The sequence below is a fragment of the Uranotaenia lowii genome, unplaced genomic scaffold (genome assembly GCF_029784155.1).
Source record: "Uranotaenia lowii strain MFRU-FL unplaced genomic scaffold, ASM2978415v1 HiC_scaffold_367, whole genome shotgun sequence".
NCBI classification, from domain to species: Eukaryota; Metazoa; Arthropoda; class Insecta; order Diptera; family Culicidae; genus Uranotaenia; species Uranotaenia lowii.
In genome coordinates, this window is record NW_026598275.1 from 25,244 (window position 1) to 40,264 (window position 15,021).

General features: G+C 41.1%; 2 protein-coding genes across 2 annotated transcripts; both read right to left on the reverse strand.

The window, feature by feature from the left end:
- Positions 1-283: 283 nt before the first annotated feature.
- Positions 284-6,303, reverse strand: LOC129760012 (uncharacterized). Its single transcript, XM_055757592.1, has 2 exons — positions 852-6,303; positions 284-783 (listed from the first exon to the last, which is right to left on the reverse strand). The coding sequence occupies exons 1-2, from the start codon at positions 6,301-6,303 to the stop codon at positions 284-286; spliced, it is 5,952 nt and encodes a 1,983-aa protein (XP_055613567.1).
- A 3,336-nt stretch (positions 6,304-9,639) lies between these two features.
- LOC129760013 (nuclear pore complex protein Nup88-like) lies at positions 9,640-12,806 on the reverse strand. Its single transcript, XM_055757593.1, has 5 exons — positions 12,775-12,806; positions 12,182-12,536; positions 10,151-11,247; positions 9,837-10,085; positions 9,640-9,763 (listed from the first exon to the last, which is right to left on the reverse strand). The coding sequence occupies exons 1-5, from the start codon at positions 12,804-12,806 to the stop codon at positions 9,697-9,699; spliced, it is 1,800 nt and encodes a 599-aa protein (XP_055613568.1). The 3' UTR covers positions 9,640-9,696.
- Between the last annotated feature and the right edge of the window lie 2,215 nt (positions 12,807-15,021).

Here is a 15,021-nt window from a genome sequence, read left to right on the forward strand (position 1 = left end):
GGTTTAGAGAATGTTCCTACCACTTACAACTGCTTGTAGCTAATCTAACTGACTAAATTAGGGAAATAAGAATCAAACAATATTTGCTTAAACGTTTCACAATTTTACCTCGGCACACAATTCACTCGCACACTTGCTCTGCTTATGATTTTTCGTTAATAAAGACCTGCGGTTACTTTGATCACATTTCGTGATTCAAAATTCTGATAGACGGCAAGTGGCAAGGTGGCTATTAGTGAAAGGTGCTTCACTCCGGACGGTTGTGACACTCCCCCTCGGTACGTCACTGTCCCTGTGGCTTACCTCCTGTTGCACCGACATCTAACACGGCAACCTTGGTAGCAGGTCTCTCTAGAAGCCCCTTTACTGTCTGAACCGTAACACGACGAACCTGACCATCATGCGCCGGAACAGCTTTGATCACACGTCCTCTTGGCCAGCAATTCCTTGGCAGGTTATTGTCGACGACCATCACCAAGTCTCCTTCCTGAATGGGCTTCACGGGTTGAAACCACTTGGTCCTTCGCGTCAGCGTGGGCAGATATTCATTTACCCACTTCTTCCAGAAAAGATCAGCGTATTGTTGTGCCATCGTCCACGATCGTTTCAGAGTAATCGGTGTATTGTCGAAAACGATCGGGGGCTTACTACCATTCGAAGAACCCAACAAAAAATGGTTAGGTGTTAAGGGGGGCTCATTGTCGTTGTCTATCGGTATGTCTGTCAATGGTCTTGAGTTCAATATCATTTCAATTTCCATCAGCATGGATCGTAAAATTTCGTCTGAAGGTAAACGCGGGGGTCAAAGTCGTTCATGGTCTTCTTGACTGACTGAATTAAACGCTCCCAACAGCCACCGAAATGTGGGGCAGCCGGAGGATTGAACGTCCACTTAGTATCTGGGCTGACGAATTCTACTTTCAGACGTTCTTCGTCGATCTTCGCCAGTGCTTCACGAAGCTCCCTCGATGCGCCGATGAAGTTGGTTCCACGGTCACTGATGATCTCCAAAGGCGGACCTCTTCTCGCGATGAAATTGCGCAGAGCTAAAATGCAGGAATCCGTAGACAGGGAATGTGCGATCTCGATATGTATGCCTCTGGTGGTCATGCAGGTGAAAAGAACTCCCCATCGTTTCTCGGTACGCCTGCCAACTAGCACGGTCATTGGTCCAAAATAGTCTATTCCGGTGTACGAGAAGGGTCGCTGGAAGGCTGCCAGTCGGGCTGGTGGAAGATTACCCATAGCTGGAGGCTTTGGACTAGCTTGGCGGATTTTACACCTTAGACAGTTCCTTCTAACACGATCAAGTTCGGAGCGGAGGCGAGGAATATTGTACTTAAGTCGAATCTCATTTAATGCGGTTTGATGATTCTGATGATGGTACTTAGCGTGGTAGTCAGCGATCAACAGGTTTGTTACGTGATGTTGCCTCGGGAGTATAACTGGGTTTTTCGTGGCCTCATCTGCCCATTCGCAGGCGCCGATACGTCCTTGCATTCGTAGAACACCGTGCTCATCGATGACTGGATTTAGTTTGTAGAGGGCACTGGATTTCGGCAACGTACGTTCCCAGGGTGAAGCTCCTTGTACTCGACTGCGTATCAATCGAACTTCGTCCGAGTAAGCCTGCTGCTGAACACATCGGTAGATTGTGTTCTCAGCTGATTTCAACTCCTTCTGTGTCAGAGCGCCTCTCACTAGGGTGGTTTTTCTAACGGTGTTCTGGAAGTTGGTGAAATAACGGTGTAAGTATCCGACAGATCGTAAAAGTCGTTGCCATTTCGAAAAACGTTCGAAAGAGATGATCAGTGTTTTGGTTCCTTGGTGGTGAAGAACACTAGCACGGATCTCTTCCATCGTCGTTCCTTGATCTCCAGCGTCGCCAGGCCACGAATCTTCGGATTCTAGTAGGAAGTCTGGTCCTCGGAACCAACGACTACTCGGCTGAAAGTTCGGCAATCTTTGCCACTTCGTTCCTTCATCCGCTACGTTCTGCTTAGTTGGAAGCCATCTCCAATCTCCTACTTGTGTGGTATCAAGAAGTTCGCTGACCCTAAACGCAACAAATTGGCTGTATCGTCGATGATCAGACCGTAACCAGCACACTACGTCACGGGAATCAGTCCAGAAAACGCGTCGTGTAATCTTCATTCTATGTGACTTGACGATACTATCGGCAAAGCGTGCTCCAACTACTGCGGCCTGCAACTCAAGACGAGGAATAGAGAGGAACTTCAACGGGGCTACACGTGTCTTTGATCCAATCAGCGCACATTCCGCCTTATCTCCTTCTTGGAATTTAAAGTAGGCAACAGCAGCTATTCCATTTTCACTGGCATCGCAGAAAACATGCAGCTCCACACTGTTGGTTGACTCGATGGACGTCACAGTTCGGTAACAGCGTGGGATAGTAACTTGACGAACATTCGGCGGCGCTTCAATCCATGTCAACCACTTTTCGGTCAACCTCGACTCGATCTCATCGTCCCAACCGGTTCCGGAACGCCAAATCTCTTGGAGCAGGATTTTCAAATAAATGAGAAAATTGCCGATGAGTCCCATAGGGTCGTATACAGTCATCAAAGTTCTCAAGACTTCACGTTTCGTTGGCATCCTTGCTCCGGAAAGTAGCTCTGCATCGTGTTTCGGTGATAACTTGAACGTAAACGTATCAGTAGTTGTGTCCCACCACATTCCGAGGACTTTCTCCGTTGACATCTCCGGACAGAAGCTCATGTTTTTCTCCACGGTAGGTTTTTCTTGTAGGTTTTCGATAACGTAACTTGAGTTAGAATGCCAGTTCCTTATCTCGAACCCTCCTTGTGCGTGAATCCAACGAACTTCTTCAGCTAATTTCGTCGCATCTTCTTCGGTTTCTACGCTTGCCAACATGTCATCCACGTAGTGCTCGTACTTAATACACTGAACTGCCCTAGGGTGTTGTTCCTCGAATCTGTCAGCGTTCCGGTTCTTGACGTAATGCGCACTGCTTGGAGAACATGCCGCTCCGAAAGTCATTACTGTTACTACGTACACCTCTGGATCTTCACCTGCAACTGTATTGGGCCACAATATCATCTGGCTTCGCTGGTCCTGCTGTTTCATCTTTACTTGAAAGAACATCTCTCGGATGTCTCCCACGACGGCTATGCGAAATTCACGAAACTTGAAGAGGACAGTTAACAGGGATACTAGCTGATCAGGTCCCGTAAGAAGGAATGAGTTTAGCGATATTTCGTTGACTTTGGCTGCTGCGTCAAACACGATACGCATCTTACCGGGCTTGTTCGGATTCGTAACAGGAAATATCGGTAAATACCAGTCGTTTGGATGCTTCTCCGCTTTTTCCTGGATCGATAGTCGCCGAATATATCCTTTCTCTTCGTACTCGAACATCTTTGCTGACATCGCCGCTGCTAATTCAGGCTCTCGCTTCAGTCGCTTTTCTAAACAGGCTAGACGCTTCAGAGCCATTCCTTTGCTGTTCGGTAACCTTGGTTGATCGTATCGCCACAACAATCCAGTCTCGTAACGGTTTCCAATAAGACGCGTTTCAGTTGACAAAATCTTCAACGCTCTTTCTTCGTCCTTAGAGAGAAGTGACCTCGAAGATCCATAGATTCCCATCGACTCGATTGAAAAGTACTCCTTCAGGGCTTCATGAACATCTTTCTCGCTATCTTTGTTACACGGGCAAATGTGGAAGCTATGGTAACCACTATAGTCTGACTCGTTAACACCAAACTCCGCTGTACATGGACCATACAATATCCATCCAAGTCTTGTCTTGGATGCCATCGGCTCGTTCTCATCTCCCTCAAGGCTTCTTAAAGAACTTCCCAGGCGACAGTTGTTCATCCCTATAAGGATTCGTGGAGAAGCTCCTTCGTAGGACCGTAGGGGTAGCCCATCAAGATAGCCGTACTTCGTAACCATTTGCGGAACTGAAACTGACTGCTTCGGTAGAGAGAGGTCCTTGACCGTATGAACCTCCGACAATTCGAACACTTCACTTGCTTCGGTTGTTCCGGAAATCTTCAAAGCTAGCACAACCGACTCCTTTTCTTCCCGACTTTGGCCTCCAGTCCAGTCAAGACACAATGGATAAGGGGTGCCATTCAGACCAAGTTCTTTCAGTAGACCGTGCTCCATTAAAGTTGCAGATGATCCATCGTCGAGGAACGCAAAGGTGTTCACTTGCTTTCCTTTTCCGTAGATTGTCACAGGCACATACCGAAACAGAACTCTCCGAGTAGCCTTTGAATGCGTGTTGCAACTCTGCGTTGTAGAATTTGAAGACGAGTTATCGTTGCTAGACTTCGTTGACTTAGATGCCGCTGGCTTGCTGTAGCGCTTATCGTCATGGAGAAGCTTGTTGTGCTTGTACGTGCAACCGTTTCTTCCGCATGGTTCTTTCACCTTACAAGCACCAAAATGCTTCCGCAGACACTTCCTGCACAAATTCTGCTCTTTGATGATCGTCCAACGAGACCCGATGTCCAATTTAAGGAATTTCCGGCACTGTTCAAGACCACTGCATTCACCTGAACACGACACGCAACCTTTCGCCTTCGAAACAGTAACCGAACTTTCTTTTACAGGATTCTCAAAACCTCCACTGGCTTCCGAATGCACATTAATAAAATTCTCATTCTTTCTTTCACGCTTTTCAATTTTAGGTGGATTGATCGATGGCAACGTTATGGTGCTCGCCGCTGTAGCCACCTTTCCTAACCTATCGCTGAATTCCCAAAGAGTAACTCTCGCCAGTCCTTGTCTATAGAACGCCCAGTTCATTCGTATGGATGTCGGCAGTTTACTTATTAGTTCCTGTAGGAGAGCTACGTCGAACATATACTCGTCGAGACCTGAAGCTGAAATGGCTGCACAGACGTTTTGGACAGCCACGCCGAAGTCGATGACTGTCTGTAACTTATCCTCCTTGGGTGCTGGCATTTCTCGGATTTTGCGTATGAACGTGTAGACGATAGCTTCGGGCCTTCCAAAAAGAGTTCTCAGAGTCTCGATCACACCTGCCAAATTTTGAGGATGCAGCAAACGGCATCGTACCGCTTCCAAAGCCTTGCCTTTCAAACTTCGCTGGAGCCGCAACAAATTTTCCTCGTCGCTGAATCCGCATATTCGACTTGAACTCTCGAAGCTCGCAATGAAAAGAGGCCACTCTTCTGGATTTCCGGTGAACACGGGAAGCTCCTTATTCAAAACGTGGCGCGCTGAAATCTGATTCTGGCTCAACATAGGGTATCCACCAAAACCACCGGCACTCCTGGCTTGAGGATGAAATCCAATTCCGAAAGTATTCGCACCGAAGGAACCGCCATAGTTTGACTCGAACGCCGTTGCTTGAGCATGTGGTCTTGCACCACCACCAATCGTACCACTGAAGCTGCTGACATTCGGCTGGAATGTTGTTGGTTGTGAATTCAAACCGGCACCACCGCCAGTCGCACTTCCGTCGATTACTGATTGCCGATTCAAAAGTTGACGACGCTCCTCCAAATGCTTTCTCTCCAAAGCTTGTTTGTCCTCCAGCAACTTTAGCTCATGCGCGAGCACATCGTAGCCGTGGCTTGACTCAGCTACATTCACCTGTGGCAGTGGATTTGTCGTCGAGCTTGCTGTAGGACCAACTCCTATTTGCCATGGCAACGGTTGATTTCGGCTAACGTCATAAAATGCTTCATCTCTGGTGACTTGTTGATAGGCTGATGCGCTCGCCGCAGATGCGCACCCTAGGGGCCATACAGATGACGGACTACGAACAGCTCCTCTTATCGATCCAGCGTTGGCCATTTGCGATGTTTGTTCTACCCTGGAACCCGCTGCTGATCCACCACATGGCCTCGAAGAAACTTGGTCCATCACTCTACGCTCCGCATCCTTCAACCTTTTTTCATACATGTTTCGCTGATCGTTGAGCTCTTTCGCCTGTTGCTCTTCCTTTTCACGCATCATTCGGTCGAACATCTCCTGCATGACCGCTAACTGCTTGGATAGTTGCTGCTGCAAATATTCCTCCAGCCTCGAATCCATTGGCATGTTCCCCGACTTTGGAATCGCTCCGGTGTTGTTAGTTGGTGTTGATGTGCCGGCTGGGACTTGATTAACTGCGACAAGACATTTTTCACAGTTCCACTCCCTATCCTGAACACTTGAATCCTCCTTTACACACGCGAAGTGAAACCACAGTTCACAGGAATCGCATGCTACCATGCGACTATCGTCCGGCTGACGGCACACATTGCAGCTCACTTCCACAGTTCCCCGCTTGTTAGTCATACCGACAGAATGAGCCCCCGATCGTAAACGAATTTATTAAAATTGTTGCGTGAGCGACAGACAGAGGAATAGAATTTTCCGATTTGTTAAAACGACCTTTATTTGACAATATCTACGTTTATTCGGTGGCGTTAATAAATTCCTTCAATGATAAAATTAGGTACAAAGAAAGTCCTACATTAGTTGCCACATTGTTCATGATTTCTTTTGGTTCGAAAGGTTCTTATAGTTTAGTGAATTAAATGACTTACGTTTAGTTTCCTTCTGCCTAATCTGTGCTCGCAACTTGGGTAGCACGTGTTTTGTATGCTTTCGTGTAGCACGTGAGCTGGTAAGATTAGTTTAGGTTAGGTTACAATTTATCTATGCTGTTGTATAAATTTACCTGATTGGTAGTACATATAACAGTTATGGTTTAGAGAATGTTCCTACCACTTACAACTGCTTGTAGCTAATCTAACTGACTAAATTAGGGAAATAAGAATCAAACAATATTTGCTTAAACGTTTCACAATTTTACCTCGGCACACAATTCACTCGCACACTTGCTCTGCTTATGATTTTTCGTTAATAAAGACCTGCGGTTACTTTGATCACATTTCGTGATTCAAAATTCTGATAGACGGCAAGTGGCAAGGTGGCTATTAGTGAAAGGTGCGATAATCAAATGAAAACTTCAAAAAATAAAAGGTTCGCGAAATTTATTCATATCCATCCAATGTTACAAATGAAAAACTCAAAAAAATTAAGAACTCTGAGAAAATCAAATGAAATCCAAATAAGAAAAACATTTACAAAATAAGGGAATTTAATGATTTTCATGTTTTCTATTCTATTTTTTTTTTTTATTATTATTTGAAATTTAGAAAAAATAGAATGCTAAAGAGTTTATGAAAATAAAAAAAAGCAAAACAATGAAAATAAGATGAAAAAAAAAATAAGATTTACATGGAATCTTAAGAAAATAATAAACACAATATTAAAAACAATCAAATCTAAATTTTTCAAAAAGTAAAGAAAATAAAAAGACAAAACAGAACTGCAAAATTAGTGAATATTGAGAAAATCAAATAATAAAAATTAGGAAAAAAAGAATTTCCATTGCAAGCCAGGAATCAAAAATAAAAAATCAAGAGAATTAAAAAAAAAAACAGGAAACTATCAGAAAATGAGGATAATCAATCAGTTTAAGATTGAATAAATAGAAATAAAAAAAACTATATAATCAAGAACATAAGAAGGGTAAAAGAATCAATAAATAAATAAAAAAAAAGCGCAGTTAATTTTGAAAAAGCTAGATTTTAAAAATAATTTAAAAAAATCGGAATCATTATGAAAAAAATCATGTATGTAGAAAATGTATAAAATAAAAAGATGCAAAAAAAATTAACAAATCGAAGAATATTCTGGCTTAGTTGCCAGACTTGGTTAAGAAATTCCAAATCGACTATTGGATCCAACGAATCCTTCAATTTAAAATTAATTTTTCACAAGCTTTTTAAACCGCCATCATTTCTAGGGGCTAGGGGCCGTTCACATACCACGTGGACAACTTAGGGGGGAGAGGGGGGTATGGAAATGTCCACGCTTGTCCACGGAGAGGGGGTAGGGGTTTGGGCCATGTCCACGTGCACATACTTACTTTCAAAATATTTTCTAAAGGTGAATAAATATTAAGACGTTTAAATTAAAATCTAAAAATGACAAAGCTTACCAGTTTAAGTTTAAACAATTAGTAGCTACCTGAAAGCAAGTGATAAATACGGGAAACTGAAATGAAGGGAGAAAATTCGTCAATGATCACAAAAAATTGTGTAGCCAATGATTGAATTTGTGGTAATTTGTGGCAATTTGTTAGAGAAAATTAGAAGGTTTGAGTTCGTTGAGATGAATAAACCCATTAGGCTTAAAATCCCGGAAAAAAGTTTGAGTTCAAATGAGAGACACCAGTGCTGAGAGAAAGTGAAAATGTGTCAATTGTTGCAAATTATTGCAATTTGTGAATTTTGATCAATACCATTCCAAATGCAAAGAATTCTCTCTTGATTTTAATCCCTTGGATAAATATGTTAATTTGGAAATTTAAAATTTTTAAATCAGGAAATTCTTATTCAGTTTTTTTTCAAAATCAGCCATTTCTATAAGAAAAAGGCAAAAAGTGGTGATTTCTAACTGTCAAATTATGGGTATTAAAAAAAATATATTTCAAATCTGTCCACGTGGACATCCGGGGAGGGGGGTAGGGGTTTGCCAAATGTCCACGCTTGTCCACGGAGGGGGAGGAGGGGGTCAAAAATTTCATTTTTCTGTCCACGTGGTATCTGAACGGCCCCCTAAAGATATTCGAGCAAGAGAGTCGGTCTAGTAATGTTCGGTAACACGATTACAACAATGAGACACAATCAACTCTTGGATAGAAAACGTCGTCGTCTTCCGTATTTTTACCTTCCACTTCTTCCGCTCATTAGAATTTCATATTAGCGAGTCGTTAATTGATGTTTGTTTTTGGAATGGAAACTACGTGCGTTGAAAAACGTAGGTAGGCCTACAAATATTATCGGCTGCATAAACCATTCGTTGCATTTTACCAGCTGTTACAATACTGTTTTCCCCTATCGAAAGAGATTTATATTCTCTTGGTGTACGGGTATTTCACATATGTTTGTTTTTAGTTATAATTTAGGAAATTGAATAAAAAGTAGTATGATAATTAAAATTAGACTTAAAAGAATGATCGTCTTATTCAAAATACAATTTCATTTAAATAAAAAAAGCTATCCAACTGATTTCTAAGATAAGTTATAAAGTGACAAATAATAGTAGAATTAGAACGGCCAAAACCTGTCCTTCAAGAAGAGTCTATTCCTGAAAAGACTCAATCTATTTCACAATAATCTAACAATTTTAGAAAAAGGATTTTGACAAGTAGGAAACATGAAACAAGAAATTCAACAAGCGGTTTTCGCAAACTTCTAAAGCTTCGAAGCTCAACATTTCACCCAACGCTTGCATGCAACCGCACGACAGGCGAAATATTTCACACATGCAATTCATCGAAATTTTTCACGCCAAGCTTTATGTTGCGGGTGGAAGATTTTTTGAAATCTTTCGAACTGTCACATGCAGGTGGCAGCACTAGTCATAGATAATGTTCGGCACTAGATGAGAATAATTTCTTATTTTCAAATAACGTTTATTGAGACGTATGAGTTTGATAAGTTCGAAAACTGACAAAGGTTTTTTCATTATATTAAGAATGTCAGTTAACAACTATTGACGACAAAAGTAGCTTTCAAAAAGTCTTGAACGGGACGTAAAAGAGGAAAAAAATGTTCTTTTCGTTAGTTATGATGAGCACGTGTTTCGAAACACGTGTGACATTTTTTGTAGTACTCAAGCCAAATTGAGAATGTTGTTGGCCTTCTTTATGTCGTTTACATGTCCCTCGATTTGAACGTACCTGAAAGTAAAAACGTAGAGGTTTACAAAATAGTAAAAGAATTTTCTAGGGTCAAAAAGGAGCAAAAACTCACATCTCGCTGATGATGTGTTTGATGATTTCCTCCTGTTTGCTGGGCAGCGAAACGATCCGTTCGTTTTCCGACTTCTGTTTCTGTTCGATCTGTACCTGCTGGGTGGTGATCTTTTGCTTGGCCAGGTCCACATTCTTCTGCAGCTTCTTGGTGGCTCGGGAGATATTGTCGATCATCTCGGCGTAGGTTTTCTCTGAGAAGGATCCCTTCGGAAGTCGAAGGGTGGCGAGGCGAACCACTTCTTGAGCTCTGTGGGTGGATTGAAAATGATAATCAGTTAAGTCTTTTTCTCTAATATGTTAGTCAATTGCTACCTTTTAAAGAGCGCGCTCTGTTTATCGCAGATGTCCTCGTAGTTTTCGGCCAAACGTTCCGCCTTCTCTCGGATTTCCTGTTTCTCCAACTGAAGTTGACTGATTTCGTCGAGCTGTTGTTCTTTGAGAAGCTTCAGTACATGAACTCGTCGAGCGATCTCCTGACGTGCTTTTTCATGTTTTACAAAGTAATGCTCTCGAAGCATACGAGTGGCTTGTGTCAGCAGTTCGAACGATTCTTGAGCGGAAGGTTCGGTTGATTTGTCCAGCTTAAGAATGGGTTGCGTTGTGCCGGACTTCAGGATCGATTGAATGCGATCCTGGAAGGAGTCTTTAAGTAAATTTCTCAAAGGTGAGTCAGTTCCATTAGAGGACTTCGCAGACGTTTGTACTTTGATGTAACGAATCATGCTGTGATCGGCAATAAGATCTAAGCTCACAACCTGACCGGAGGCCAACTGGAGCAAAAGTCCCGAAGGGGACTGAAGAAGGGCAAACCCTAGAATAGGGTTCGAATTCTTACTTTGGAATGCCTTGGTACAGACAACGTACTCAGCATTGCTGTGCGTGTTAAAAAGTGGATACTTATCAGTAGTATCTTCAAGGCTTTCAACAAACTGGGACAGTTGTCTGGTGAAGTCCAGCGTTATTGCATGTAAACCCGCATTGTGGTAGGCAAAATAACGAGATTCATTCAGAAGATCCTTCTTCAAATGAATAGGACAGGAGTAGGATCGTGTTTCGTCTACTCCAGTCAGTCCAAGCTCGAGTTCAACCGTTTCCAGCACTTGCAAGTACCACTCACAAGGGTAAATCACCAAACTTGAATCCAGCTCCGTGAAGGAACGTTCTTCGGGATCCTGAACTTCCAACATCAGCGCGTGGTGGGTCTTTCCGTTGCTTTCTGCAATGATAATCGTGGGGGGAAGCGACGGAACAACGACCAGGGAACAAGAATCCAATCCATAGTTGTCGTTTACTTGTGGCAGGATTGAAAGTGGTCCTTGGAGTTTGGGTCTGTCCGAATCAATTCCGGCGCATAGAATGTACACGTTTCCGTCACCTCGGAGGATCACGATGGGCCATTCGACTTTTTGCTGTAACAAAAAAAAAATGATTAAAAACATGATCAAATCCTAATCTGAAATTTGAATCTGAATCGGAAATCTAAATCTAAACTCCGAATCCAAAATTAATCTAAAATTTGAAAATGAAATCTGAAATCTGAATTGTCAATTTGCATTTTTTTCTGATTTTATTGCACAATATTTTATTTCCATTCATTGAAGAAAAAACCAAACCAAATGAAATAAGGACTGGAAAGTTGACGTAATTTTCCACTTTTTAGCATTTTTAGACTGTCACAGACACGGAATTTTTGATGAATTTTTAAAGGTAGCTGTTTCTAGAACTTTTTGTCAATTTGCATTTTTTTTCAGATTTTCTTGCAAAATATTTGTTATCCATTCATTAAAGAAAGAACCGCAAATGACAAACATCAATAAGCATAAATATAATATCCTAGCAATTAAAATTGACCCTCCATCGATTTAATTAACTGTGTTTGTTCAAATCTTAAAATATTCTTACAAAATGGACATAACATTTGCCAATTAAGACCGTAATACTTTTAAGCAAAGAAAACTGTATTTGCAATCTAAATCTATAATCAGAATCTCAAACCTAAATCTAAAAATTTAACTTCTGAGCACCCTTTAAATTATGCAATTTAAAAGGAGTACGTCATGTTTCAAGTGAAAACTCGAAAGAATAAGTGATGATACGGAGATTTTCAAAACTCATTAGAAAAGTGACACTCCAAAAACAATCGCCGGTCATTGGAAAGTAGCATGCCATGGATGGAATGGAATGCAGGCAGCTTAGCCTTGTCTCTAGCCCTAAATCCGGTACACAAAACGCCTACTAAGCTAAGCAAACATAAAATGCACCGTTTTCTGGCCGCAGATCCTTTACTTGGTCCGAGTCCCTCTATCTAGTCAAGTAGAGCATATAGCATAAAAGTTCCTTTACCTGTTCATTGGAGGTGCCACCCAATCTTTTGCTGCCGGACACGTATCTGTTGCTTGTCCTTCCACGGACGTCACTGCCACAACTGGCGACCACACGTGGCGGTGCAATGTCAAAATCAACGGCCGTGTCACCGAGGCTGCCGAGATAGTCCACCACCAGTTTGGCGGAAGAAGGGGTTGCCGTTACCGAGTTTTCTCCACCATCCGCTAGGCTTCCGCTGCTGACGTTGGCCTTTGTCGTTGTCGTTTTGGGGCCACTTCCGGCCACGCCAACGCCACCGCCACTGGTATTGCTAATAAGCATCGGCGAAGGTCCTACGCGCCAAACGTGACGGAGCGAGTCCACATCGTAGACGCTGGTTGTTTGGTTTGGCGAAACGGTAAAAGTGAAGAGAAAGTGTTAGGCACGGTGGTTAAAAGATCATGTTTCGGGGTTTTGTGCTAGACCCACTATAAGAGTAGGAATATTTGGTAGGACGTTGAATCAAGTCGGAGGCTGAGCTGATTCTGATTAGAGCTTATCCCCTAATCCGGTGCCGACTGGTGTCCTGTTGAATCATTCGAGGTTTTCACTGAGGGAAGGAAAGCACTTACCTAAGTGATATTTGAAATACCGACAGACACATTTTGAAAATTATTTTTAAAAGTTTTCCAGTGAAGCCTTCATATAAAAAGCAAAAATATATAGCATTTTCGTTTATGGACTGAAGCAACCTAGTTCTCCACGATTTTGCACAGTTTTTTTGTACGGGATTTCCATCTTCTGGGATGATTCATTCCTGTTTTTGCACTGACTGCTGTCATTGTATTCGTTTATTCAATCAGAAGTCCACGAAAAAAAGTTGTCAGTTTTGAGGTGAGCGGTTGGGTGAGGGGTGCAACCAGGGCCGTAGCAAGAACCGCCCCCGGAGGAGGGGGTATGTGGGGTTGGGTGATTGATTTTTTCTGTGTTATTTTTTCCCCAACAATGCAAAATTAAAAAAAAAATTTTTTGTTGAGATTTGTCTCATCGTAGCAATCGATGTGACAAATAACAACATACACATAATACATATCTAGTAAAGCAACCACGAAGATCAGGGCCGTAGGAAGAACTGCCTCATAGGGGGGGCTTTGGTGACAACATTATTTCTAGAACATTTTTACTTGAAAAATGCGTACATAAACAATAGTTAAAAAAAGTAATACTAAGAGTATCTCATTATTCGGGTTTAAGTTCTTTCATATTAATAGTTATTCATTTCAAATCATTACTTTCAAAAATAAGTGCTAAAAGTTATAAGTTTTTTGAAGCCTTAAGAAATGAATGAGGGATCTCGAAGTCTATATTTGAAAGAAAAATTTGTGTTGGGCTGAAATCAGATTTATATTTCATTCTTTAAAATATATTTCCTGAACTCAAAGAAGAAGAACAAGTTATTTAATCAACGATAAACTATCATTAATAATTTATTTCATTATTGAAATTCTGTGAAAAATTGAAACTTAGGTTTTTCAGGAAACGCAATTTTGAAAATGAGTTCAGATATAATTTATAACAGTGGTTTTTACCTGTTTTGTGTTTTGTTTTGGGTGATTTAGAATTTTAATTCTGAATCTGAATTCTAAATTTTGAACCTGATTAAAATTTTCGAATTCCTATCCTTTAAAATAGATTTCTGAATATAAAGTCCAAACAAAAAATCCCAATAATTATGAACAGAACAGACATAATTCTTAACCAGAAATCTCTTATTCGAATTCTGATTCTTTAATTTTCTATACGAATTTTTACTTCGGTTATTTATTAGTAATTAAACTATTAAATCTGAATGAAAATTCCGAATGATGAAACTCTGATATTTCATTATGAGTTTCAAACATGTAAAATAAATCTTATTTTAGTTTTAAAAACAAAACCAAGATTCGGATCAGCATTTTGTCCCAATGATGAGCCAAACTGAAAATCAAGAATTTTTAACTGTACACAGAATCCTCAATCCGGTCACAGGCAACAAACTTAGATTTATGAAAAAAAAAAAAAATAGAACCAGAACATCTGATATTATTGAAACCTCAGCTCACCAGATATTTTTCAGCATTTACCCGGGCGGGAAAAAATCGGGCTATTTTATTTAAAAACCTTGCATAATCCGGGCAATTGATTTCAAAGTTTACATCCAAAAATCTGGGCAGTATCCAGACAAATTTAGGAAATTCTTCAATTAAAATCAAAACACATCAACCACTTTATTTGGATAAACTTTGTTAAAAAATTGTTTTGGGCGCAAAATACAAAAATGTTATCACGCAATTTAAATTTTGCTTTGATTTTGCAAATAAGTAAAAAATATTTGGGAAATCAGGCAACCTTAGTGAGTCTAACCTTGTTGAAAATTCGATATTGGAGGCTAAGTACTGTACCCAAACTTAATGTACCAACTTGCTTTATGAATAACATTTGATAGCGTTTTTCGAGCACAGTCTTTAAGTTTTTAACATAAGGTTGCCAGATAGCCCGGTTTTATCCGGGTTTGCGCGGATATTTGATACAAAATTTTGGCCAAGTCCGGTACGGCCCTCCCCGGTTGACAGATTTCATTGAAAATTTGTTTGAGAAAATTTGCCCGGATATTGCTAGGTTTTTATATAAAACTTCCCGGTTTGTCCGGCCCGGATACGTGCTAAAAAAATTCTGGCAATCTTATTCTAACAACAAGTGAGAACCCCCCGTTCCTACGGCCATGGTGGAGATAGTTTTTGCAGAAAAGACAGTTAGGTGAAGTGCAATGAAGTATTTAGACTTTTACCTCCATGCAGAACAAGTTGAAACAAAACGATCTAGGGTTAGTTGCCCTACTT

Excerpts from the sequence above, each read along its gene's own strand:
- LOC129760012 (XM_055757592.1), bottom strand. The coding sequence starts at position 6,303 with ATGACTAACAAGCGGGGAACTGTGGAAGTGAGCTGCAATGTGTGCCGT. Across the intron at positions 784-851 it reads TGCCCCACATTTCGGTGGCT|ACGAAATTTTACGATCCATG; the intron begins GTTGGGAGCGTT and ends GTTTACCTTCAG.
- LOC129760013 (XM_055757593.1), bottom strand. The coding sequence starts at position 12,806 with ATGTGTCTGTCGGTATTTCAAATATCACTTAG. Across the intron at positions 11,248-12,181 it reads GTGGCACCTCCAATGAACAG|CAAAAAGTCGAATGGCCCAT; the intron begins GTAAAGGAACTT and ends TTTTTGTTACAG. Across the intron at positions 10,086-10,150 it reads CAGAGCGCGCTCTTTAAAAG|AGCTCAAGAAGTGGTTCGCC; the intron begins GTAGCAATTGAC and ends ATCCACCCACAG.